Raw genomic sequence first — 26,321 nt, 5'->3', positions numbered from 1 at the left:
GCTTCAGATACATTTCAGGAAGATGGGCAGAGATGTTTGCTGATACGATGAAGATCCTGAGACACTCTTTCAGCAATCTGAGCAAGATTGGTCATTAGTTGGGTGTGGTGGCCCCTTGCCTGTCATCTCAGCACTCTGGAGGTGAGGCAGGAGGACCACTGTAAGCTCCAGGTGATATTCTAGAGAGGCACACCATTGGAACCGTAAGCATGCCAGACTGAAGAGATGTGAACAGAAAACAAAGTAAGATGTGTGGAGGTGGTTCTGCAGCACAGGACACGCTGGTGCTGGCGGGGGAGATGAGAGGCTGTGCAGCTCGTGCTTCTAAGTTGGGAGCAAGTCCTTTTGAGCACTTTTTAAATTTATTATTATTTTACTTTTTTATTTGTCAAGACAGGGTTTCTCTATATAGTTTTAGAGCCAGTCCTGAAACTCACTTTGTAGACCAGACTAGTCTCAAACTCACAGAGGTCCTCCTGCCTCTGCTTCCTGAGTGCCGGGATTAAAGGCATGTGCCTCTACCACCTGGAAAAATTTATTATTTTATCAGCATGTATAATAATATACAACAGCAGATCTTATCATGACATTTTCATACACACATATAATAAGTCTTAATCACATTCATCTGTTGGCTGAGGTTTCTGTCCCGATTGGTTCTTGCAGTTGCAGAATAAGTAGCCCATTATTCTTGTCTGTATTAGCCACGTGGCTTAGTACCTTTTTTTCTGTGAGGCAGTCACAGCTTGATTGCTCTGCATCTGGGTGATGACTGCAGACTGAAACTTTTCTCTTCCCAGAATTCTCGCTGCCCCATCTCTACTTCCTGTTTGTTTTCCCCACCTGGCTACTGGCCAATGAGCGTTTATTGAAAATACAAGTGCCGGGCAGTGGTGGCGCATGCCTTTAATCCCAGCGCTCGGGAGGCAGAGGCAGGCGGATCTCTGTGAGTTCAAGGCCAACCTGTTCTACAAGAGCTAGTTCCAGGACAGGAACAAGAAAAAGAAAATACAAGTGACATTTTCCTACAGCATTCATCCACTCCCCTCACCGCCCCTCCCATCCCAATGACCCCCTTTCTCTTTGCAACCACCCCCTACTTCATTTTCATGTCTTTAAATACGTTTTTAAGCGTTCCAATCCAGCTCAAGTTTGACAAGGTTGTAGGGGTTCACTACCTACCCTCACATGAAGAGTCTGCAGAACTGAACCAAAGGAACCTTGTTTGGTTTGGTTTTCAGCAGCAGCAAGCCAGGCAGAATGTTCCCAACTCACTTCTGTCACATCCTGAAGTACTTGCCTGGGCTTTCGCCTCAGTTTCTGCCAACAGGATTGAGATTTCTCCCACATAATTGTCTTGGTCTGTGGAAGATGCTGGGCTGAAATCGCAATTGCCAAGCTCTCCCTCTCATTACAAGACACGTACCCTCTAAGGAGCAAGACAGACTGGCCAGCATCTTAAACACCATCACAGACCCTCCACATCAAAGAGCCCCTTCTGTGTCACCTTCACTAGGCCTGAGCTCCAGCAAGACGCTGCCTAGCATGGTCATGCCTGACCACATCAACAGCACACCATCTGTCCGTCCACTGACGTCAGGGCTACATGCTCTATACTCGACCCTGGGAACTGAGAGACCAAAACCATTCTCACTCCAGACTTACCCAGCCTGGTAGAGTCAAGTTGCAATACAATGGCGGCGTGAACATCATGTTAGCTGTGGGAATGAATGTACAGATGGTGTAACTGACCTCATGGAGGCTGGGGGAAGCTCCCTGGAGGAAGATGGATGCTGGTATGTTTGTCATGTACCTATACGAGGCAGTTAAAATTGTAGGAAATACTGGCCCAATGAGAGAATCTAGTGAAAATAGAAAGCCGTCCAAGTTACCCACTTTGTGCAGAAAGTACCTCAAATATACTTCTTTTAACTTTGGTACATTGTGTCCTATTGTTATAGTGCTTGAGCAAACTCAACGTATGCTAATACGTTAGCTTGTATAAGCTGAGAGTGGGGTCTTGTTACCCACAGCCTTGCATGGACTAACAATTTTTTCCCTCTTACTGGTAGTGTGCACAAGGATGTTCTAGAAATATTTTTTTTATTGAATACTTCAAGCTAAAGGCTTGATGGCATTAGGGAAAGAACTAGAGTTCTCATGCCAGACTGAAGGGCCCACTTCCTGAGCTGGCAGGATGTGGACATGCTCAGAAGACAGGCTGTTCTGGTTTCCAGACAGGGAAGAGGAAGGCATGCTAATGCAAGATCTGCTGGAATCTGGGCCAAAGTTCCCATTTCATACAGTGAAAGGAGGCCCAAGAGTATGAAGTGGACATTAGTGGGGGGCTTTTCAGAAGTTACTCACTGCACCAGACACAGATCCAGGTGGGCCAGGTCTTGCCACACTATAGGAAGCCCAAGGAGACAGTACCAAGAGCCCTGAACATCAGTACTAAGAAGCAACAGGGCCCGGGTTACTGAAGGCTTTGGGAGGTCAGTCCACCACTGGTAGATAACTCTATTAATAAGAAAACCTTGAAGTGTTTGTTAGAATGGAAAGGATCAAAAGATAAAAATAATTTTAACCTATTTTCAGACACACGCATCTACAATCTCTTTGCTTCTAAACCCCACAACCTATAGAGAGACAGTTTTGTCTGCACAGGGGAAAGTCTGCTTCTTGTGTGCTGGAGAGCTAAGCAGGGCTAGAATGTTCTCTGAATGTCAGGTCTGTTTCCAGACAGAGGGTCCTAGGTCTTGTCACACAGTGGCCCTGCTGACATCACGGGCTGCAGATGCATCCCTTAAAGCAAGGCAGAGAGATACGTGGATAAGATATTTCTCCATTTTGTCATGGCATGAAGGTACCACCTGAAACATTAGAAAATTAGAATTATTATCATTTACCTCTCTCAGTGTATATTTATATTCTGGCCTTGCGACATTTTCCCTACCTTCAATTTATCTGTTTTCTTCGCTCAGTGTTGTTGACAGAGACGCTAGGCAAGGTTACTGAGGGATATAAACGTCTCCTGTCAAATACCTCTTATTATTTCTCTTTCCTTCCTGGCCCCATGGATCACTCGTAAACGCGAAACGTGACTCGATTTCTGTAAGGATTGGATGCGAAGTGCTTCCACGCAGTAAATATTGTAACAATGAGACTTAACGTCTTCCTATGGTCACGAAGTCCATGGACCACTCGCGGAAGAGGAGCAGCTGCATCTCACTGGACTTTTCTGAAGGGACTGTCTATAGATGTCACCCACATCATGTAAGGGAAGGTAAACAAAAAAAAGGTATTGTAGTCTCAGTGTGATGTTTATTGTCTTACTCTAGAGACTTGTTAACAAATAATGTGCCAGGAAAGTAGATACTAAGAAATAGCAAAAGAACTCTTAAAGGCTGCTTATTGGATCGCGATTTCAGGACTGCAGGGGATATGTAAGCGTGGCTGGGGATTTTTTTTTTTCTTATTCAATTCTCATTGCTGCTTCCTCATTAGAGAAGGCTAAGGGGCCTGGTTCAGAATCACCTAAAAAAACTTGGTCCATCCCATCTTCACAATTTCTGATTCGACAGGTCTAGGGTTGAGACCCAGAATCCGAATTCCTAACAAATTCTAATCCTGCTGCTGCTGGTCCTGGGCCACACACCCTGAGATGTAGCAGGAGGCTGATGGTTGGTTCCCGGCTGCCCGGTTAGCTTAGACACAAAATAATCACAGAAACTGTATTAATTAAATCACTGCTTGGCTCATTATCTCTAGCTTCTTATTGGCTAATGTCTTACATATTAATTGAACCCATTTCTATTAATCTGTCCATTGCCACGTGACAGTGGTTTACTGGCTAAAGTGCCCAGAGTCTGTCTCTGGCGGCTCCATGGCTTCTCTCTGACTCAGCCTCCTTTCTCCCAGCATTTCGTTTATAGTTTTCCCCACCTAGCTCTGTTCTACCCTATCAGGCCAAGCCAGTTTCTTTATTCATTAGCCAATAAAAGCAACACATAGACAAAAGGACCTCCCACACCACTGAGACACACAGGTCCAGGTGTAAACACAATCCCTTAAGTGTCTGTGTGGGGTCTATCAAGACAACAGAACACTGTAGAGATTTATTTACAAATGGTGAAAACAGTATGTATTATCATTGGCCACTTCTATTGTGTTCAGCGCCGTGTAGAATGTAGCAGGCTTTCTTGGATCATCAGCCCCCAAACCATGATGTGGAGACTTAATATTAATTATGAATGTGTGGCCTTATCTTATGCTTGTCCCCCTAGCTCTTATAACTCATATCAATTGGTTTCTCTTCGTCCACATTTTACCTCAGAGCTTGTAACCTTTCTTTCATTCTGTATGTCCTACTTAGTAACTGGCTGGTGACTGCCTGGCTGGCTGCCCCTGGCTGCCTTCCTCTTCTTTCCCCATTGTTCTCTCTTCTTTTCTTCTGGGTCTAAATTTCTCCTCCTACTCATCCTCTCTGCCTGCCAACCCCCACCATCCTGCCTCCACCTTGCTATTGGTCATTTAGCTTTTTACTAAGAAGGCTCAGGGAGTCTCTGAACTATCAGCACGTGTTACGTTACACGTCGTCCTGATACACTGGACAGTTATCACCCATATCAGATCAAAGCAAAGTGATCTTTTCCAAAATCGGACCACATCTTCAGGGGTGTGATGGTCATTGTTCCACGATGGCTTGGAGAAGTTTGCCACTTTCGGTCACTTCCATGGAGTAGACTCTACCATGGTAGACTTCACAATACCTAAAGAGACTGATGAGATGCCAGGCTCCCCTTCCACACTCCCTTCCCACCACATCTGCCTCTGCTTTGATGGGAGCAGCTGCTCACCCAGTGAGGTTGGCTTATATTAAACTTTACTAACTGCTTAGAATCCCTGAAAGAAGCACAGACTCAGTACAGAGGGGCACAGGAGAGCACCAAAGACAAATCCCACTACACTGTAGTCCATCTTTATCTATGAGAGATATATTCTGAGGACCCATCAGATGCTTGAGATAGCAGGGAGTATCTATCTATCTATCTATCTATCTATCTATCTATCTATCTATCTATCTATCTATCTATCTATTCATCTATCTATCTATCTATTCATCTATCTATCTATCTATCTATCTATCTATCTATCTTCTATCATCTGTCTATCTATATCTATTCATTCACCCATTTATGTATCTTTCTATATTTATATCTATCATATATCTATCTATCCATCTAGCTATACATCCATTCATCCACCCACTTACCTCTATCTATCTATCTATCTATCTATCTATCTATCTATCTATCACAAATATATCATGATATATTTGTCAAAGTATGGCATCAGATTAATCACAAAATACAACACATAACAATGTACAATAATAAAGTTATCAGCATCAATACTCCAGTATGCCAAGAGCATTAGTAAATAAAATAGAATTAGTTGAATATATATGCTATACTAGAAAGACAGTTGATTTGGTAGCCTGTATATCTGCTAAATGGGTAATAGGAAGGTAGTGTATGCAACATTTGGAAACAATGAACAAAGGAATAATTCACATCCCCTTGTGAAATAAGCAGCCAATACTATGTTCCCTCCCAATTATTGTCAAATCTTTATCTGCTTCATAATGCTATAGTCATCGAAACAGTTATATCTCTTTTTGCCACGTACCATTTGTTAGAGATGAAGCTTTTGGAGTTAACCAGACAGAGTTTAAGCACAGTGAGATTGTGAAGGACATCCTCTGCATTCGTTATCACATCATGTAGGGATAAGTCCCGCCCCTTAGGGGGCGTGTTCGCCTCGGGCTAATGTTTACCTATAAATCTGGCGAGTGTGTCCCCAGCTGTTGCTTCTGCTTTCCTGGTCTCTGCGGGAACGGTGGTTCTGTAAGTTTATTTCTCCATTAAAGCTGTATATATTTTTACAATCTGTCTGCATTCGTTTACGCAGTTACATTTTGGCGCCCAGACGTGTGGACAACTGAATCCACTGAAAGCCTGAGAAAGCTTGGGAAAGAGTAAAGCATGTTTTCTTGGTAGCAACAATTTCTCGGGTCTACTCGGCTTGCTACAACATCACTTTTCATTGTGGGTTTAGGCAAATGCAAAATAATAAGACACAGAAATGCATGCTTCACCATCAGATTATACACCAAAAGAGAAGAAAGAAAGAAAGAAAGAAAGAAAGAAAGAAAGAAAGAAAGAAAGAAAGAAAGAAAGAAAGAATAACATTTGAAACCACAAAACACTAGGTCACAGTTCCTTTAACAAATGAAAACTAGCTGCTTGGCTCAGCTGAAAGCCAAGCATGAAACTGTTCTTGCTACTAGAGCAGCGTGGTGGGAACACGGTTTTCACAGCTTGAATTCTGACTCCACCCCTTTACTCATGGAATATCTTAGACATAAGTCTTTTGCCCTCTGATCCCCCATCTGAGACAGAATCTCATGAAATCCAGGCTGGCTTGGAAGTCACTATGTAGCTGGGGGTAGCCTTGAACTTGGACCTTCCTCTCTCTACCTCCTGAGTACTGGGGTTGCAGGCATGCATCACCATGCCTGGCTTTAACTGATTCTCTGAGTTCTCCATTCCCCCATCTGCAAAAAGAAGCAATGACGCTTTGTTGCAGTAGTTAATCTGATGACTAACAGAAACGTGAAGAAAGCAGCAGGGATAATCCTTCCACACAGAGGACACCAGTGCCGGCTGACATATCATTAGCTAGTGATTACTAATGCCATAGATATTGTGCCCGTCAGAGACCAAACCGAAAGTCTATTAAAAGGTCCCGACTGTACTGTCAACTGAGCCAGGCTCACAGCTGAGACCGCTGATTCCACATGCCCTGTCTTCTAAACTATGCCGTTAAACACGACCTTAAACTCCCACCTTTCCGTACTCCACCTCCTAGGTGGTGGGCTCACAAGTGTGTGCCACACCTGGCTTCTACTTCACACTCACAGGCATCCTCGGAAGCCACTGCTACTAGTTCTGCTTTATAGGCAAGCAATGGAAAACTTAATGAGATTAAGTCAACAAAGGCTTGATGGTAGGCGTCACAGAATATAACACCAGAGTTAACCGGGGACTCGTCCGAGCGCACTGTCTTCTCGCCACCGCAGGCCACGGTGTCTCCCTGGAGGAATCCTGGCAGCAAGTGGCAGATATGTGTGAAGCCTGCCAGCTCCCGCTCCTCCCCTGAATGCCTGAGTCATGGGTGACACACTGGGGGTTCCTCTCAGCCAGGGAGTCTCTCTTATTCCGTACTCCATAGAGAAAGTCGTCCTGGCTAATTTATAGATTGTCTCAAAGACTTTAAAGTCGCGAGCCTGGAGCAGCCGCAGGTACCGTTTTATTTTCTGTCTCGCACGAGCTCAGTCTTTGCCAGTTGCTTACTCTGACGTCTGAGCTGGAAACAAACGATGCACACCAATGAAAGCGCCCCATTGTATCTCAGATGTGCCGTCACACTCCTAACGCACCGGCGGAGTGACACCCAAACCCTTGCCTCGATGGCCTTGAGTGGAGGGACGTCCTTCGACACCAATAAGAGGGCTGTAACACAGCAATGACTGGGGCTACAGACAGCACCTCAACACTCCCCTCCAGGAGGACAAAGTGACACAAAACAGCAATTCACTCTTAAGTGACAGTTTTGCCTGAGACACAAGAGTGGGTAATTCTCAACAGTTCCAATATGCAAGCTTGCACAGGCACACTCGAGCGCATGCATGCGTGTACACGCACTCACACGTACACGCACACCAGTGAATTTGCACAGATCCACTGCACATGACCCAAGACCTCACAGCAACATATGTGACACGCATGGACCAAGGGAACAGAAAAAAGGAAATGCAACAACTGTCCACGGTTTCATAGTAAGGTGGTCCGTACAGCTTAAGACGGAGACTCAGCCATGGGCCTGGTAGCTCCTCCATGTCTAGGGCCTCAGAGATGTCTGCTCCCTGCACTGCTGAAGGAGTTAACATGATGACATATGGAAAGGCCTTGGTGTAACACCCAGCAAGGCAGCTGATAAACACCACCCAGAGGGTAAAAGAATCCATTCATGGAGTGGCCTGGCCTGCTCCTGCAAGGGCTACCGTCAGGCAGCTCTCCAGTGACGCTGACGTGAACAGTTAGCAAATACCCGGGTGACAGAGACCTTGTCTTTCTGCTTCATTCCACTTCTGCTATAGGCCAATTTGTTAGCAAATGCCCAGAGAGGCCACTCTCAGTGACCACTGTGTGCTGTGTATGTTTCTGATTAACCCACCCTATTATAATTTTATAGAGGCGAGCATTTAGAAATTCTGGAAGAAAATGTTCATAGAAAAAAATAATTTCTGGCCATAACAGATTCAAAATTAGTATTTTTTAAAACAAAACAAAACAAAATATAACAGTTCCAGCCAAACTAAGTGCGCAAGACGTTATCAGAGAACAGAAGTGACAGGAACAAACACAAAGACTGAGCTCCAGGGCTCAGGGGTGAACAGGCAGGAAGAGACAGGGAGCACTGGTGCAGGCGTCAGACTTGGGGCTTTAACTATAATCTTTTTTAAAAACAAAACAAACAAAACAACCTTGATTTCATAAGTCAGATTCAGAGTAGTGGCTTCTTTTCTATTATACACAAAGCTGTAGAGAAAATGAGTTACACACCCAGGAAGTACTGCCACGGGGCACCACATTGACTTGTGACCTTGCAGGAGGGTGGTCAGAGCCCTGTCATTTGCCTTTAGAAGCTGTTGTCCTAGAGACTGCTCACTTCACTGCTTCCTTTTACTTACGTCTTAACAGTTTCCACAGGGGCAGAACTTGTCAGCGGAAAGGTTAGCGGGGAGAATAGCTCTGCCTGCCCCTGGAGATGCGGTCTGAGTTTTGGCCTACGAGGCTTTGTATCATCATATCTTCCAGGGAAGGTGGGGAACTCTTTGATATTTGTAAGGAAGACAAGGTTGGATGAAGCCCAGGCTGGCAGGGAGCTCACGATGCCGTGGAGGCCGACATCGAACTCCTCAGCCTCCTGCCGCGGCCCCCGGGTGCTGCGGCGACAGGTACGTACCACCACGCACAGATATTTTATTACTTTTAAAAGAAGTAAATATTAGAAGGTATAGGTCAAAATTTCTATGTCAGAATGGACCGTAAATGATAACTCTATCGCATGAAGTGTACCCTCTCAGGGTTTAGAGAGAAAGGCTTGCCAAACGACAAGCGACATCCGTTCAACCCTGTTCTCCCATTTTCTTCTCGAGTCTTGTCCTTTCGTCTGAGAAGTTTCTATGTGACAAGCGCCTCTCTGAATTACAAGAACTGTTCATATACACTTTTCATACGCAAGTGTGTGAAGACGCTGAATTTAAACCGGCACTAATAATATGGCAATTACCTTAAAATACAAAATCAATCTAGCCTGGCCCACAGATTTGCCATCTACATCTTTTTACAAAATAAATTGTGGAAACAAAATTTCTGAGATTTTTTTTTTTAAAAAAAATAAAGTCCAGCGATTCTAAAGGCAAGTACTGCTCTCACCGCCCTCACAGCAACAAGAGCTACCTGCTCCGCTGGGACCAAAGCTCTGACCGGCAGGATAAGCACGGGGCGTCGGGAGAACTTTTTAAGCAGGCAACGCCCCTGCCACCGTTCAATACCTTCAAAGTGACGGGCTTCATCGAGATTGGACACCTCCAATGAGCACAACTGTTTCTTCTGTGATATTTTCGACCGATGAGGCTTTGGAATGTGCACAGCTGTGTTTAGCTGTTTCTCAAGCACACAGAGCGGGAAGGAAGATGTGCTCCTCCTCAAGCCACTGCCCGGCTCCCAGCACACAGTGCTGTGCTGGCGCTGACTGCCCCTTTGCACCGTGTACACAGTGATTCCCACAGAACGGATTAGGACAAGTTGGATGTGCGAACAGTGGCTGGGTCAGGGAAGTGTGAATTCCCCGAATCCTACCGGTACTGCGCCTTTTCCCGGATGCTTCTGCCAAAGCAAGATTTCTGCTGGAAAACCGGGAGGATGCGTGGGAAGTGTGCCAGCACTCGGGAGCCCCGATGCGGATGATGCCGATGTTCTAAAGCCTCATTTGAAAACCATTGTAAGCAATCATAGCTGTAAGCCACTGGGCTCTCTGCCTGCACGTCTCGTCGCTCTCACAAACCCACGTCTACCCCAGCATCTTCTTCGTGTTGTCTTTTCACAGTGTAACACAGCTCCGTGTATTTGGGTGAAGGTTCATCATTTACATCCTCAAAAGATTGAAGACAACCGAATCTTGAAGCAAGAAAGAAGTCATGGATGAAAACTAGGCTAAGTATCAATGGGAAAGAAACTGGACCGTTGACAGAAAATGCCCTTTTCTTATCTGCCTGGGGTACTGCCTCTCCGTTGTCTAGAATCCAGCCAAATTCATTTATTCCTTAAGTCATGTCCAATACGGCCCTTACTCAAAAAAGCGACCTGATAATGTACATATTAGCTCATTGACTTACAAAAATGTAGTAAATTAAAAATATTGTATTCCAGCCGGGCGGTGGTGGCGCATGCCTTTAATCCCAGCACTCGGGAGGCAGAGGCAGGCGGATCTCTGTGAGTTCGAGACCAGCCTGGTCTACAAGAGCTAGTTCCAGGACAGGCTCCAAAACCACAGAGAAACCCTGTCTAGAAAAAAAAATATTGTATTCCTTTATAGAAAACTCTGGAAGGTTGAGAAAATAGTAAGTTGATCCAAATATGATTTTAAAAGTATCAAGAAGTTTTATTTTGTATAATATCAAGGACTAAATTACATAAAAACTCCTTATAAAAACACTTTAAAATACCGGATTAAACGTAGCAAATATTCTTTATATTAACTAGCAAGAAAATAAAATGAGTTGATAAGGGGAAAGGTCTTAGAGAAATGCGGGGCACAGTGTGGGAGGATGTGGCCGTTTCTGGGTAAGAAGAGACCAGATTTAACAGTTACACAGGCCCATGACAGGTCTGAGCCTCCTTCTAGGCATCAAGACGGAACCAAGGAACCGAGCCTGCGCCTTTAGCTTGGCTGCGTCCTGACAAGTCTACAAAGTAGTCAACCACCAGCTCTGATGGCTCCAGAATTGTCTCGGCCAGTGGGGCAAGGGTTGGGGTGAGATCTTCTAAACTATCTGCATGATTCTGGAACCTATTAAGACAGACATAAAACTGACCTTGATTAACACTTGGCTGTTTCAATAAATAAATAATGGGGGTATGGAAAATAAAGGGCAAATGTTTTAGTGAAGGAGAAATAAAAACCATATTAACTAATTACAACTAGATCTTTAAGAAACTATGAAAAAATATTCACAAATTAATTAAGGATTTTTTTTTGTTGTTTTTTTTTTTTGTTTTGTTTTTTTTTTCTTTTTTTGTTTTTCGAGACAGGGTTTCTCTGTGGTTTTTTGGAGCCTGTCCTGGAACTAGCTCTTGTAGACCAGGCTGGCCTCGAATTCACAGAAATCCACCTGTCTCTGCCTCCCAACACTGGTCTGTTTCTAGTAAGATTATTTTATGTGTGAAATTAGAATTTGGTTGTTATATTCTTTACCATTTGACTTAAATAGCAAAATATTTATGGGTAAAATGACAGCAAGACTGGGGTTCACTTCAAAATAACTATAAATGGTTAGGCAGAGAATTATGAGGACATACAGAAGTTGATAATTTTCAAAGCTGGGGGATGGGAACATGGAAGCTCATTATGAAGTCCTATGTCTTTTGAGTCTGCCTGAACCTTCATAACAAGTGGGCTAAGAGAAACGGTTATATGATCTTACGAAGCCATTGGAATGCTGGGTAAGACCAAACCACCTGGAGGATACACTCAGATAGGCCACTCTGAGTTGCCACACAACACCTCCTGAAAGGAAAACCAAAATTAGCAAACACATAGAGAATCAACTTACCAGTGAAGGTCAGTACTTGTGTTTATGTACACACCTACACACGCTAAAACTTAAAGCCAAAACCATAGGAATTCCCAACAATTAGGCTGGGGTGACAGTCAGTGAAGTGTCTAACCTGTAAGCGTGAGGACCTGAGTTCAAGTCCCCCCAAACCCACGAGCAAAGAGCCAGATGTGGGGTGCATGCCTGTGATCTCAGCAAGGGGTGTGGAGATGGGTAGGCTCTGGGCTTGTCAGTAGGCCAGCCCAGAATTTGGTGAGCTCCAGGCCAATGAGACCCTATCTTGAAGGAGAAGGAGGAGCAGGAGGAGGGAGGAAGAGGGGGAGGGGAAAGAACAAAAGTAAGAAGTGGCTGCAGACAAGGTCTGAGGTCCCTAGGCTCATACATGAGGATAGCACACTAACAGAAAACCACTCACCTGTACAACATATGACATGCAGAGCAGATGAACCATCGTGTTTGATCCTTAACACACTATCGAGTGGCTTCTCGACCTGACGGTTTTTTTTTTAAATATATAAGCTGGCTATAAGGGAACATTAAGTAACTGATGTGAGCATAACCTTGTGTTTGAGAATCTTTCTGTCCTTTCAATACGAGGAGGTCAGTGTCCCCGAGCAGCCCGCAGTCTGTCCCGTGTGCCTCTCCACAAGGTGGCTAGCCAGACACAGGGCTTTTGTGAGGCGCGAGGCCAGGGAGAAGGGGAGTGAGGGTTCAGGGAGGTCTCGATGTGGAAAAATCTGTGACGCACTGGGTCTGATGACTGACTGGATATTATTTATGGAGGGTTCGGGGACACAATCGCTTTGGTCGCCCCGTGTTCATTTTTAAAATCGTAGTTGGTCTCAGAACCCTGAAGCCTTCAGTAAACATCCAGTAAACTCCTCTTCAGGCGTGTTTGGCCCTCTATTTTAGAGTCAGAGTGAAGGAGAGACAACAGGAGAACAGGACGTGGCTGTCCCGAGAAGGGGGCTCCTGAGGATAACGTCGGAGCTCCCTCTTTCATGCCCAGCAAAGCTCTCCTCTTTTCCCCTCGGTTGTTTGCCTTGACATCTTTACTTGCCCTTCTCGTGGTCTCGGGCGCACCACTCAAGATAAGGTCTCTCATTCTTCCCTGAAAGCAGGGCGGCCCTGCCTTCGCCTTTCTCTGGAGATTCTCCTGGGACCACAACGGCCTCAGCTTTTACAACTTCCACTACACAGCTTGACCAGGAGATAAGGCACAGCCCAGGGCTCACGGTCTGAACAGGGTCCCCCTTGTAGAAAAGTCAGGATGGCATTCTCCACAGTTATCATGGTAACATGGCCTCCGGAGTGGCTAACACATGAGCCACTGCTCTGTCCCCGGCTATTATCCTCCACTCAAGAGAAGGAGCTTTGACGATAGCTTATCATAAAGGGGCTTGTAAGGCAAGGTGACAAAGATTGCTGCATCAAGCACTTCCCAGACAACATCGGAGTGAGATGCCATGGGAAGGGTCTCACAGCTCCTCTCAGGAGGACAGTCCCGGCCAGGGGGTGGTTGCTCATTTCTACACTGACAGACACCAGAGTCCTTCTTCACAGGACCTTAGCAGACCCTTTATTTGCATAATAACCAGTCACCTACTGGCCTTTTGCCACCCCCCCCAGGAAAGGCGGCATGCAGGGAGCACTCCTGTGGGCAGTCACGAGGAAGGTGGCTCAGTAAATAAGGTCCTTGCCAAGCAAGCCTGAGAACCCACAGGACAAAGCCCAGCAAGGCCATGTGTCTGTGGCTAATCTCAGAACCGGGAAGGCAGGGAAAGACTGGTCCTGGAGGTGGCTCTCTGGTCCAGCCCATTTGGTGAGCTCCAGGTTCAGTGAGAGACCCTGTCTCTCAAAGTAAGGGAAAAGATTGCATAAGATACTCTGTGGACCCCTGACGTGGACACGAGCACACACACGTGCCCACACATGGACACACATACCAGAGGAGGCACAGGGAGGCTGTGGACACGTGTACACACAATGTGCGCGCGCACACACACACACACACACACACACACACACCAGAGGAGGCACAGGGAGGCTGTGGACTCATGAACACACACGTGTACACACACACCAGAAGAGGCACAGGAAGGCTGTGGACATGTGTACACACACGTGTACACACACACACCAGAGAAGGCACAGGAAGGCTGTGGACTCATGAACACACATGTGTACACACACGCACCAGAGTAGGCACAGGGAGGCTCTTGATCTTCAGCCCTAGTTGCGCCCCCTGTTGGCAGCTGAGTTTGGAGCAGAGCTAGGGCTTTCTATCTGGCATGTGCGAGCTGCCCTCCCAGTTTTCTCTCTGTGATGTCTCAGGCTCGTGCAGTGCTTGGCAAAGGAAAATCAAAGCCTGGTAGGGATTTCATGACTGACAAACAGAATCCCACAAGGTGTCTGTCCTTGAACCCATAAATGGGCCACCCCCCCCGGAGGAACCCCTGGATGAGAGGCTGTGCTGTGAGGAGGGCCAGCGTGGAGACACACTTGGAGATCTGTGATGCATTCTATAAACAAAATACTAAAGGACATTTCATTACTAACATCAAAAACTATAAACAATGACTGCAAGTTAGAAAGAGAAGCAGAGGGGTGGCTTCTAAGAGTTCTAGAACACCAAGGATTAGTTTATTTTCCTTTCCTGGGATAAAATAGCCCAACCCACAGCAATTTAAGAGAGAGGGTTTATTTTGGCCTGCAGTTCCAGATTGCAGTCTGTGATGACAGAGAAGTCACAGCAACAGTGGCTAGAGAGGACAGGCTGCATGGCACCTGTAGCCAAGAAGTAGAGACAGACAAATGCTTTCTCCAAGTCCTACAGTCCGGGTGGGAATGGTGCCCACCACAGGGGGCCCTTCCTCCCTCTCAATTAAGGCAAGCAAGATAATTCCCCACGCAAGCAGATACAGAGGCCCATCTCCAGGGCGATCCCAGAGCCTGCTAAGTTGATAATTAACACCAACCATGACAACAAATATGGATCAATCTCCCTCACAGGAGAGCAGGCTCCTGAAGTTGATCACCCTGTGAGCATCTTCCCACCACACCACTCAGCTAAGCACACTGACCTCAGAAGTCAAGATGTCAGTTAGTGGCATTTTAACAACAAGATAGTCCCTGGAGCCGAGGAGGGAGGCAGGACTTGACCGAAGCCCCCACCCCCACACACGTGCTCTCAAGAGCTAATGCAGCCAGTGACATTCTTCAATCTAAGTACGTATCCCACCTCTCACCAAAGTTTCTCCGTGCCACACAGACCAGTGCAGAAAACCACAACTCATCAAGACGCAGAGAACAAGTGACCCTGGGGTGCTCAGATCCAGTGGAAACATCTACAACACCCCAAGGCTCAGGAACATTGTGGAAGAACTGTCAGAGGCAGAGGAAATCTGCTGTAATATACTGCGTCTCCTGGAGGTGGCAAGGAGTGTCACCCATGACAATTCAACAAGACTCGAGCAAGGACAGCACCAATAGACGTCCTGGATTTATACATGTATGCACAGTGTGGTGTTTGAAAGAAAATGGCCCCCAAAGGGAGTGGCATTATTAGGAGGTTCGGCCTTCCTGGAGGAAGTGTGTCACTGTGGGAGCAGACTTTGGGGTCTCTTGCTCAAGCTTCTCTCAGTGTGACAGTCAGTGGACTTCCTGTTGCCTCTGAGTCAAGATGTAAGGACCCTCAGCTCCAGCACCACATCTGCCTGCATGCCACCATGCTCCCTGCCATGATGATAATGGACTGAACCCCTGAACTGTAAGTTAGCCACCCCAGTTAAAGGTTTTCTTTTGAGGAGTTACCATGGTCATGGCGCCTCTTCACAACAATGAAAACCCAAACTAAGAAGTTGGTACCAGGGATTGGGGTGTTGCTGTGATTGGCCAACTACGCTTTTGTTTGGAGGAATGCGGACCTTGGGACTGTGGGTTAGGAAAGCAGTTAAGGCATTAGGTGCTGTGTAATGGGCACCCTAGTAGAAAGGTCTCAGAGGAGAAGAACTCTAGCACATTGCCCAGAGAGCATTCTTATGATGTTTTGGCAACAAAAGTGTCTGCCTTTCGCCCTTGTCTGAAGATTGCCCAAGGCTAAAGTGAAGAATTTTGGATTAATTCCATTGACAGAGGAAATCTCAAAACAGCCTAGCAGAGACTCTGTTGTGTGGCTTTGGATGGTAATTCTAATAAAGATTTATAATGAAAAGGAACTAAAGAAAAGCTTAGAGCCAGGTGTGGTGGTGCACGCCTTTAATCCAAGCATGGGAAAGCAGAGGCAGGAGGATCTCTGAGTTTGAGGCCAGTCTGGTCTACAGAGTAAGTGTTGTGTGATATTTTGGTCACAATATGACACTCCCAAGACAGACTATAAAGGTGTAGCTAGCTACTAGCTGACCAAAACTAACCATGGCGGTTTTGGAGAACTGAGGACAGATAGACCCAGGGCATAGTAGGTAGGGTTTAGAGAGCGCCTTGGCCCTTTGGGATGGAGAACTGAGGACAGATAGACACAGGGCATAGTAGGTAGGTTTAGAGAGCGCCTTGGCCTTTGGGATGGAGAAATGGAAGAGATAGATCATTGGTTGCTTTTCTGCTGCTTCCCTGATCATTCAGTTTCTTACCCTGATATCTGACTCCCAAATTTTTATTGATAAAGAATAATTCAATAAATACATCACTTGGCATCCAACTCGGGGCACAAAATCATGAGGTAGCCCCTCGCCCTGGCTTCACAGCTGCTGGGGCCACTTCTGGAGCTACTGGCAGCTTGCTTTTCTTCCCTCACCCCAGGCCCTCTGAAGGAGTCTGGGATTTTCCTGTTGTAGCCTCTCTCTACAACAGCCTCCAGTTGCCACCCATTCTTGGCCACAAACTCCAGACCCAACTCCACACGCACTGGGCTCCAAAAGCCTCCTGAGTTAACCTCCTGCCCACCACTGGCCAGCTAGCTCTGCCTTCAGGCAGCCTGTGCCTTCACTCCCCACCGCAGGTGCTTCTTCTGCACATTCCTGGGTCTACTTTTCAGGCAGCTGGTTCGCTCTCCTCACAGGTTGTGGGCTTTCCCTGAACCCCCTCCTCATGCCACTGTCACCCCACATCAGCCACCTTCATAACCTTTCAAGCTTCTATTGTTTCTGTGAAGGCCACAGACTCTCAGCTCCCAGCTATACACAAGCAGCTGCAACTGCTGTGTTCTCTGCTGTGTTCAACTGCTGTGGTCTCTGCCCACCTATGCTATGCATCTTACCAGCTCTGGTCTTTGCCCACCTGTGCTATGCAGCTGTACTAGCTGTGTTCTCTGCCCACCTGTGTTATGCAGCTGTACCAGCTGTGGTCTCTGCCCACCTGTGCTATGCAGCTGTACCAGCTGTGGTCTCTGCCCACCTTGCTATGCATCTTACCAGCTGTGGTCTCTGCCCACCTTGCTATGCATCTTACCAGCTGTGGTCTCTGCCCACCCGTGCTATGCATCTTACCACCTGTGGTCTCTGCCCACCTGTGCTATGCAGCAACAGTGAACATCTTACTCCACTGTGATTGCCAGCAGATATGGTGAAACAACTGGGAATTCTTAAGGAGGGGAATCATTTTAAAAATTTTTAAAGAAAGTTTTCCCCCATGTTAAAAATGGGAAGCAATGTTAGGATACAGGGAGTTAGGCCTCTGTATGGTTTCCCAATGGATGGTTTGGAATGGGACAATTAAATGAGGGGATAATCAATGTAGGTGAGATTGACATTATGTCAACTATAATCACTATCAGTTTGGTAATTCATGTTTTATTTCTAAAATGCTGTTGGATATCAGTGCCAAATATAAAAAACAAATTAACTGATAAGATACAAGCCTTAGAAAGACATATTAATGAAACTAAGAAAAGTATTCACATATGGACAGATGAGTTTAGAGCAGAATCAACTGCACCCCTGCATTATAAAACTGAGGGGGAGCATCCAAGGTCACTAGAAAACCAGCCTTAACTTATCCCATTAGCATTCAAGAATGACCACCAGATGCTAGGTGTTCCTGAGGCTATGCAGAAGGTAGCTGGGGTCCTGTAGAAATGTTAGATTTGAAGAGATTTTAGGAAGCAATAGTTTCATATGGTACGCATTCACCTTCTGTGAAACAGATGTTAAATTCAAGGGCCCACTCAAAATTATTCCACAAGACTGGAAAGATTTAGTTACAGCAGTATTGGAATCTCGTTGAGGAATATTATTTTCAGGTGTGTGACTTTTGTTTATGCTGCATTTGTTTAACTCTGTGAAGCTGTGTTCCTGTGCCTGTCTAAAACACCTGGTGGTCCTAATAAAGAGATGAACGGCCAATAGTGAGACAGGAGCAAGGACAGGCGGGGCTGGCAGAGAGAGAGAGAATAAATAGGAGGAGAAATCTGAGACAAAGGGAATGAGAAGCAAATGAGAGAACAAGGAGAGGGTGACATCAGGGGCCAGTCACGCAGCCAACCAGGAAGTAAGAAGGAAAGAAAGGCAGACAAAAATAGGCAAAGATAAATGTCCAGAGGCAAAAGGTAGTTGGGACGCTTCAAGATAAGAAAAGCTGGCAAGAAACAAGTCAAGCTGAGGCCAGACATTCATAACTAAGAATAAACCTCTATGCGTGATTTATTTGGGAACTGGGTGGCAGGCCCCCAAAAGCCAAAGGAGCAAAACATCACACAACAGAACCTGGTACTCAGCTACAGTGGGAAAGGGTGGTGGAAGCTAGCGCCATAGAAGAACAAGGTACGGTTAGAGGTTATGAGATTCTCCAAGGTCAAATTCTTGGTGAGGGTCAACATGCTGACTTACAGAGACAGATTAAATTTGATGACCACACCTTTGCTCAATGCCATACAGCAGCTTTCAATGCATGGGACAGGACTGAAGAATCGGGAAAGAGGACTGAGCAATTTACTAAGATTATACAAGGCCCAAAAGAACCTTCCTGATTCCTTACAAAGACTGACCACAGCTATAAATAGTTATCAGATCCAGAAGTTAGACAATTATTAATTGAATATTTGGCATTTGAAAATGCTAGTTCAGAATGCAACAGGGTAATTAGGTCTTTAGCAGCAGGATTAGCACTTTGGATCTCGTGCTCATAATGATACCTGGGTAGGAGAAATGACCTCAAAAAATTTTAAGAAAAATCAAAAACATCAGATGTTTTAATGTGGTAAACTAGGTCGTCTGAAAAGAGATTGTAGGCAAGGCATTCCTGGGAACAATATTTCTTGTAGAGGTAGGACAGTGATCTGTGAGTCTCCCCTAAATAAATAACCCTTTGTTATACTTAATTCTGAACTAGTGTGGGATTATTTTGTAACTTCTGTCATCATAGAGGTAATCCCAATAGAAGGCCCCAGTCTCCTGGAATAAACAGGATTGTGGCAAAGGCTGACATTGGACAAATAAATCCAGGTCAACATGTGACAGGCAGGATAACCCTTTGTCATCAGGAAACACCTTAGGGGACCTCTCACAGGCCCTTGTGTCAAATTTGGTTCAATCATTCCCTGTGATCACTGGGGAAACTCCTCCTCGGAGGAATTAAAAGAATTCATGCCTGTTGTGAAAAAGCAAACTGCTCTAATGACAGCAAACCTTCAGAAGATAAAATGAATTTTGAGGAGAAACCATAAAACAAATATTTGGGCAAACTTCTATAAACAGCCAAGCACCAAAATTAAACACACAAGAAATTGAGGGTTTGGTAGACACAGGGGCAGATGTAATAATAATTGCATTAAAATCTTGGCTTCCAAGTTGGCCTCTTCAGGAAGTAAATTTTAAGCTTATAGAGATTACAAAGTTCTCTCAAGTAAAACAAAGCACAAGATTGGTTGTGTGTATAAGCCCAGAAAGACAGAAAGGAAAATTAAACCCATATATGCCTAACATTGTAGTGATGAGGCGAGCAGGCCTGCTTTTCATCCCGCCCGGCTCCTGCATGGCTAGCTTTACACCCAAAATAACAACACACAAGTTGTATTCATTTAAACACTGCCTAGCCCATTATTTCTTCATATTGAAGAAATAGCTTCATATTGACCAACTCTCACATCTTGATTAACCCATTTCCATTGAATCTGTGTAGCACCATGAGGCTGTGGCTTACTGGGAAAGATCCTAACTTACGTCCATCTCAGGCCAGAGCTTCATGACATCTGCATGACTCTGCTTCTTTCTCCCAGAATTCTATTTGGTCTGCTCCACATATCTAAATCCTGCCCTATCAAAAAAGCCAAGGCAGTTTCTTTATTAACCAATAAAAGTAATACATAGATAGAAGACCCTCCTACATCATAACATAGCAATGGATTTACAGGTACATGACTTGTTATAGCAATGGAAAACCCAGATTAACATCCCTCCAATCTCAGAAACAGACCATTAACTAACATATGTTTCTGAGAGAAATAGTAAAAGGTTTTATCAAGAACAGTCACGGACCATTCAGGTCACAAAGACAGGCACAACATCTGCTGATCTTTAAAGGGCACCAACAGCCCTACCTTTAAAATGGCTAACTGACAGACCTGTCTGGGTGGAACAATGGCCTTTGACATCAGAAAGATTGCAGGCTTCAGAACAGCTGGTACAGGAGCAGCCAAATAGTCAGAGTAATGAAGAATCAACCAGCCCTTGGAATTCTCATATTTTTGTCATTGAAATGAGATATGAAGAATGAAGAATGGCAACAGATTCACGAGCTATTAATAAGGGGATTCAGCCAATGGCTCTTTACTGCAGTTCCCTTGCCTTATCTATTAACTAAAGGATAATCTATTATAGTGATGGACTTAAAAGACTGCTTTTTAAATATACCTTTTGGAGAACAGGATGGAGAAAAATTTGCCTTCACAGTGCCTATGTATGATAATTCCCAGTCTGTTAAAAGTTATCAGTGGGAAATTCTTCCATGATGGATGTTAATAGCCCTACCTTATGTCAATATTTTGTACAACAGCCATTGGAAATCATTTATAAATCTATAATTTACCATTATTTGTCACTTACTACCTGATTCTGATGCAGACACCTTAGATAAAATGTCTGAAGAAGTAAAGTAAATTTTGCCTTGTTGGGGATTATAAATTGTTCCTGAAAATAATACAGAGAGGAGATTATATTAATTACCTAGGATATAAGACAGGTTTACAAAAAAATTGACCAAAAAGTACAAATCAGGAGAGATCAGTTATAAATTCTTAATTATTTTAAAAAATTGCTGAGCGATATTAACTGACTATGGCCACAATTGAATTGACAATGTAAGAACTAAGCAATTTATTTCAAACATTACAAGGAGCTAATGACTTGATAGTATAAGAAAATTATCAGCTGAGGCTCTGGCATAAATGAAATTACAGGACACATGTGGAATATTTCCAGAGCTTGACTATGTTGGATATTGTACCTTCTTTGCATTCACCTGTGGGAATTCTTATGCAGAGAGAAGATAATATCTTAGAATGGATTTTTTATCATACAGAGTAAAAAATTAAATACCAGCCAGGTAGTGGTAGCACACACCTCTAATCCCAGTACTCAGGAGGCAGAGGCAGGTGGATCTCTGTGAGTCTGAGACCAACTTGGTCCACAAGAGCTAGTTCCAGGACAGGCACCAAAACTACAGAGAAACCCTGCCTCAAAAAATAAAATTAGAGACCTATGTATAAAAATTTCTAAATTGATTCTGAAAGGAAAATTAAAACTTCAACAATTAGTATGAGTAAAACCAGCAGAAATTGTCATACTTTTGATTAATGTTGAAATCTCCTCATCACAGGAAATGAAAATTGGCAAAGAGCTTGAAGTCATTTTTTGGAGATATTAGCAACAAATATCCCCAAAGCAAAAGACTTCAGTTTATAAAGAGAACTAATTGGAACCTCCCTCACATTGTATGGAGAACACCAATTTGTGGAGTAGCTACACTCTATAAGAATGTAAGTAAATCAGGAAAAGCAGGTTATAAGTCAGGAAATTTAAGCAAGGTAGCTCAAAGCCCTTATTATTCTGTTCAAAAGTCAAAATTGTATGCTATTCTCACGGTATTACCAGATTTTCCAGAACCACTTCATATAGTTACTGATTTTCAATATGCAAAAAGAGTTGTTTTGCATGTTGAAACAGCTGAACTTATTCCAAATAATTCAGAATTAACTTTGTTATTTATTCAATTAGAAGAAATACTCAGAAATAGAAATCATCCCTTGTATGTCACATGTAACAGATCCCATATGGGTCTACCAGGCCCTCTAGCACAAGGTAATGATGAAATTGATCATCTATGGGTAGAAGATTCAGGATTTCATAGGAAACAACATGTTAGTAGCAAAGGTCTGAAGATAGATTTTTCTATCATTTGTCAACAAGCCAGGAAATTAAAAGGAAATGTCCTACTTGTTCTTTGTATAACCAACATGCAGGAGTACTGCAAAAGGAATTCAAAGAAATGAAATTTGGCAAATGAATGTGTTTCATTTTGTGAGTTTGAAAAATTAAAATATGTACACCTTACCACAGATACATATTTAGGATTAAAATAGGTTATTTCTTTGAATTCTGAAAAGGCTGATTCTGTAATTACACATTGTTAGAAGCTATGGCCATCCTGGTGATACCTGTACAAATTAAGACTGACAATGCTCCAGCATATGTCTCTTGTAAAATGAAACAGTTTTTTGCTTATTATAATATAAAGCATATTACATGTATACCACACAACCCTACAGGGCAAGCAGTTATAGAAAGCTAAAAGATATTAAGCATGCTAAAAGATATGCTTAATAAACAAAAAAAGGATGATAAAGACCTCCAAGAAATAAATTGCACAATGCTTTATTAACTTTAAAATTTCTAACTGCTAATGAGAAAGGAAGGACAGCTGTGGAGAGACACTGGATAGTAGAAAAAATGCCGAATTAAATCAGCTGTATTCTTTAAAGATGTGTTGATCTCAGAATGGAAAGCAGAATATGTGTTACCTTGGGGGAGAGGATTTTTGTTTCCATGGGAGAAGAAAAGCTATGGATACCATCAAAATTGATAAAGATTAGACTCGAACAAGAGTCTCTTGTAAAATGAAACAGATTAAAAGAGGAGATACTTCACCAAACAGCATGACGATTCAATCTAAACTGACTTATAAGACTAACAAATGCCTTTCATTTGATCAGATATAACCTGCCAAATTGGAGACTCCCCAAAATTAGGGTTGAGGCAGGGTTTTATTTTTGTCTTTCCTGCAGAATAAAGGCATCCAACTAAGGAATCTGAAGACCACTGGACACATGAGACATCTGAAGAAAAAGGGTGAATTATCCAGAGAAAATGTCCCAAGAAAAAGAGTAAATTGGTGTCATGATACAGAACATTTCCAACAGGATAAAATTTCATAAATATTTAAATGTTTATTTCTGCTGTTCTCTCCAGATATTTAACACAAATGGTCTTTTTTGTAGTCCCAGTTCAATTAAAAATTAAATCTGGCTTTGGAGTTGGAGTGTGGCTCACTCCTTCTCTAAACCCAAGCATGTGTGTTAAAGGAAAATCCAAAATCTCTGTCTCATGTCAGAAGAGCCACCTGGTATGGGATAGAAGAAAAACCAAAATTAAGGGACTATTTCATTGCTACTAGTCTCATAAGCTTTCAGTTTTATTTTGACCCTTCAAAACTTGTCTTAAGGTATACATATCTCAAATTTTATATGATAAACTTTCTGCTGTGATATTAATGGTCATATAGAGTACTAACTTTAGAAAAAGGTTTCATCTAGCTTCCTGTACATTATTTTGGGCTTATGTCTCTATCGGGTAACTAGCAATTAACTTTGTGTACCCCGATATACTTAACAAATTGTGGTCCTTTACCCTCTCCAAGATCTACTGCATATGATATTTAAAATGTTTAAATGTTCTGCAGTGAACCATGGCCATTTCTAACAAGAACCTTTGAAGTCTCCAAAAGGAAGATGGGGCCCCAAAATGACAATTCCACCTGGATTGTGGTAATGCCACTAAGATGACAAACACCACCCAAATAAAAGTTTTGGAGTAAAAACTGCTCAGGAAAATTTCATGTCAGTTAGCTAAGATAGTCCAGTCTTGTAGACTACTCAAGCCAGGACTTCAAATAAGTCCTACACTTTCCTATCACACAGAAAATGGAGAAGAAATGAGTCAGCCAGCTCTCCCAGGACCTGACCATTATCTCAGTTTTCTCAGGGTGCTCTAGAGATTCCATCATCCCCAAGCAACAAGAGGCAACCCAAAGAACACAAAGCACACATCCCTAAGAGGTGAAGGGGTGGTTTTGGTCATTCAATGAGTTATCGATATTTGTCATTGTTTAGGGAATTGGTTACAAATTATGATTGATCATGGTCAGGAAAATGCTGAACAAAAGAGATTAGATTCAGGTATCTCATACTTAAAAGAAAAATGGGGGATATATAAATAATAGGATAAAGGGGTAGATTTCTGAATCCGCTTTTAAACTTAAAAAAGCAACTATTAATCTTAAATATTTTATATTGGTATGGGTTTTTATATATTGACACAAATTTAAGTTTATTTTTGTTATTTTATATATATGCACACAGTCTTTTTAAGGTATTATGTCTATGTAGCTCATTTAACAGTGTAATATAAATTTTTAGTCCTTGAAAGTTATTACTACAATCTATTTAGGATTATGCAGGTTAGTAGTTAGTCACCTATAACAATCAAACTTGTAGTCAGGTTATGTATATTTTCAAAATCAAACAGATATATTTTAGATAGGCAGGTAATCACCAAACACTTCAGAAATCTATTGAATATGTCATTTAAGATGTTTTAATAACATAAGGCTTTTCATGACAGTGAAATACGCCTTCTCCTGCCAGTACCAATCTACCTTAAAGAAGATGATAGGCATTAAAGAAACTCCATATGGAGTTTGCTTTCTTTGTGGCCAAATTTGTCCTTGCCTTGACAGCTGACAGTATACTGTCCAAATAGGACAAGCTAGACCCACACACAAAAAGCTGACTGCCAAACTTTGCCAAGACGAGGTAGGACAGGCCTTCAAAATTTCTGCTTCACAGAAAAGTCTGTCAGACTAGGCCTGTAGGCCAAAGATAGATGTCCTAACCTTATAGAGAACCTTGAGTGGCCATCCAGGCAGCCAGCTGCTTTCATCATTTCTATATTTTTGGAAGTTGTTTGCTCTGTACTTTCTATTTACTCAGATAATCTTATGTCCTTCTCAGGTCTCTGATGAAGTTGAAGACTAGATAATTATAGTTAGTTTCTCTTGCTACCAAATTTGGAAAAAAAACCTCATGAGAGAGGTATAAAGTGTATAAGGTTGAGATACATAAAAAGATAGCCTGGGGTGGGGAATACAAGTTAGGAGGGAAAGTGAATTACCTACAAAACTTGGAACTCACTAAGATAGGCTAGATAATGGAGAACTTTCTCTGAGTTTGCCAAATCCAAATGGACCGGACATTACAAATGTAATTCTTACCTGATAATTTTTCTTATTATAAATAGTTCTTTTGTTTCAGAGTTAAAACCCTCCCTTTTTATCTAGACAAAATGGGGGAAATGTTATATAATATTTTGATTGCATTATGATACTCCCAAGACTGACATTAGAGGTTGTTTTAAATCAGAGGTCAGAACTAGCTACTCATTGACCAAAATTAATCATAGAGGTTTTGGAGGACTGAGGACAGACAGACAAGAATTAGTAGGCTGAGAGCTCTCGATCCTTTTGGATGGAAGAACAAAAGAGATGGGGGGGTCATTGATTGCTTCTCTGTTGCTTCTCTGATCAAACAGGTTCTTACCCCAATATCTGATCCCAAGTTTTTATTGATAAAGAATAACTAGAAAAATGCATCAAACACATTCAAGAACAGCCAAGCTTTGGCAGTAAAGGTGGAAAACAGAAAGCTGGTGAAGATGCAATTGAACAAGGGGGCCATGTTCCAGCCCCAGCAAACAGCAGAAGTTGGCAACTTCAGTCATGGGGTTGTGAATATTAATTAACGATAGAAGAAATGGATTAAGGAAATTGCCTCTTCACCAAAAGAATACCACTGAGGCCAGACATGTACTAGGGATGGCCCTGAATGAAGGCCTAGAGAGGCCATTGTGTGAAGAGGTGACGTTGAAGTCTGGGTTGCCTTGAAGAATACAAGATGTCACAGATCCCAGAGTCATGGGATACCTACTGAGGAGAACTGCTAATTGGGAGTGGAACCAGACCAAAAGATTAGTCAGTAAAGCTGAACTAAGATCTCTAACTCTCAGATTTTGAGATCTGAATAGCTATTCAA

General features: G+C 43.2%; 1 protein-coding gene across 3 annotated transcripts in view; it reads right to left on the bottom strand.

The window, feature by feature from the left end:
• Sspn (sarcospan) overlaps positions 1 to 26,321 on the bottom strand; it is a 55,090-nt gene that overhangs the window by 13,481 nt on the left and 15,288 nt on the right. The window contains exon 1 of one of the 3 annotated variants that reach the window (XM_026787931.1): positions 6,984 to 7,002. The exons of the other annotated variants lie outside the window; for them this stretch is intronic. Coding sequence (XP_026643732.1) covers positions 6,984 to 6,989 — 6 coding nt within the window. The 5' untranslated portion in view covers positions 6,990 to 7,002. Of the gene's footprint in view, positions 1 to 6,983; positions 7,003 to 26,321 lie in introns of those variants that run through there. 3 annotated transcript variants of the gene reach the window in all.

This window comes from Microtus ochrogaster (genome assembly GCF_000317375.1).
Source record: "Microtus ochrogaster isolate Prairie Vole_2 chromosome 14 unlocalized genomic scaffold, MicOch1.0 chr14_random_2, whole genome shotgun sequence".
NCBI classification, from domain to species: domain Eukaryota; kingdom Metazoa; phylum Chordata; class Mammalia; order Rodentia; family Cricetidae; genus Microtus; species Microtus ochrogaster.
The sequence above is the reverse complement of the archived record's forward strand: the minus strand, read 5'-3'. Positions and strand labels throughout refer to the sequence as shown.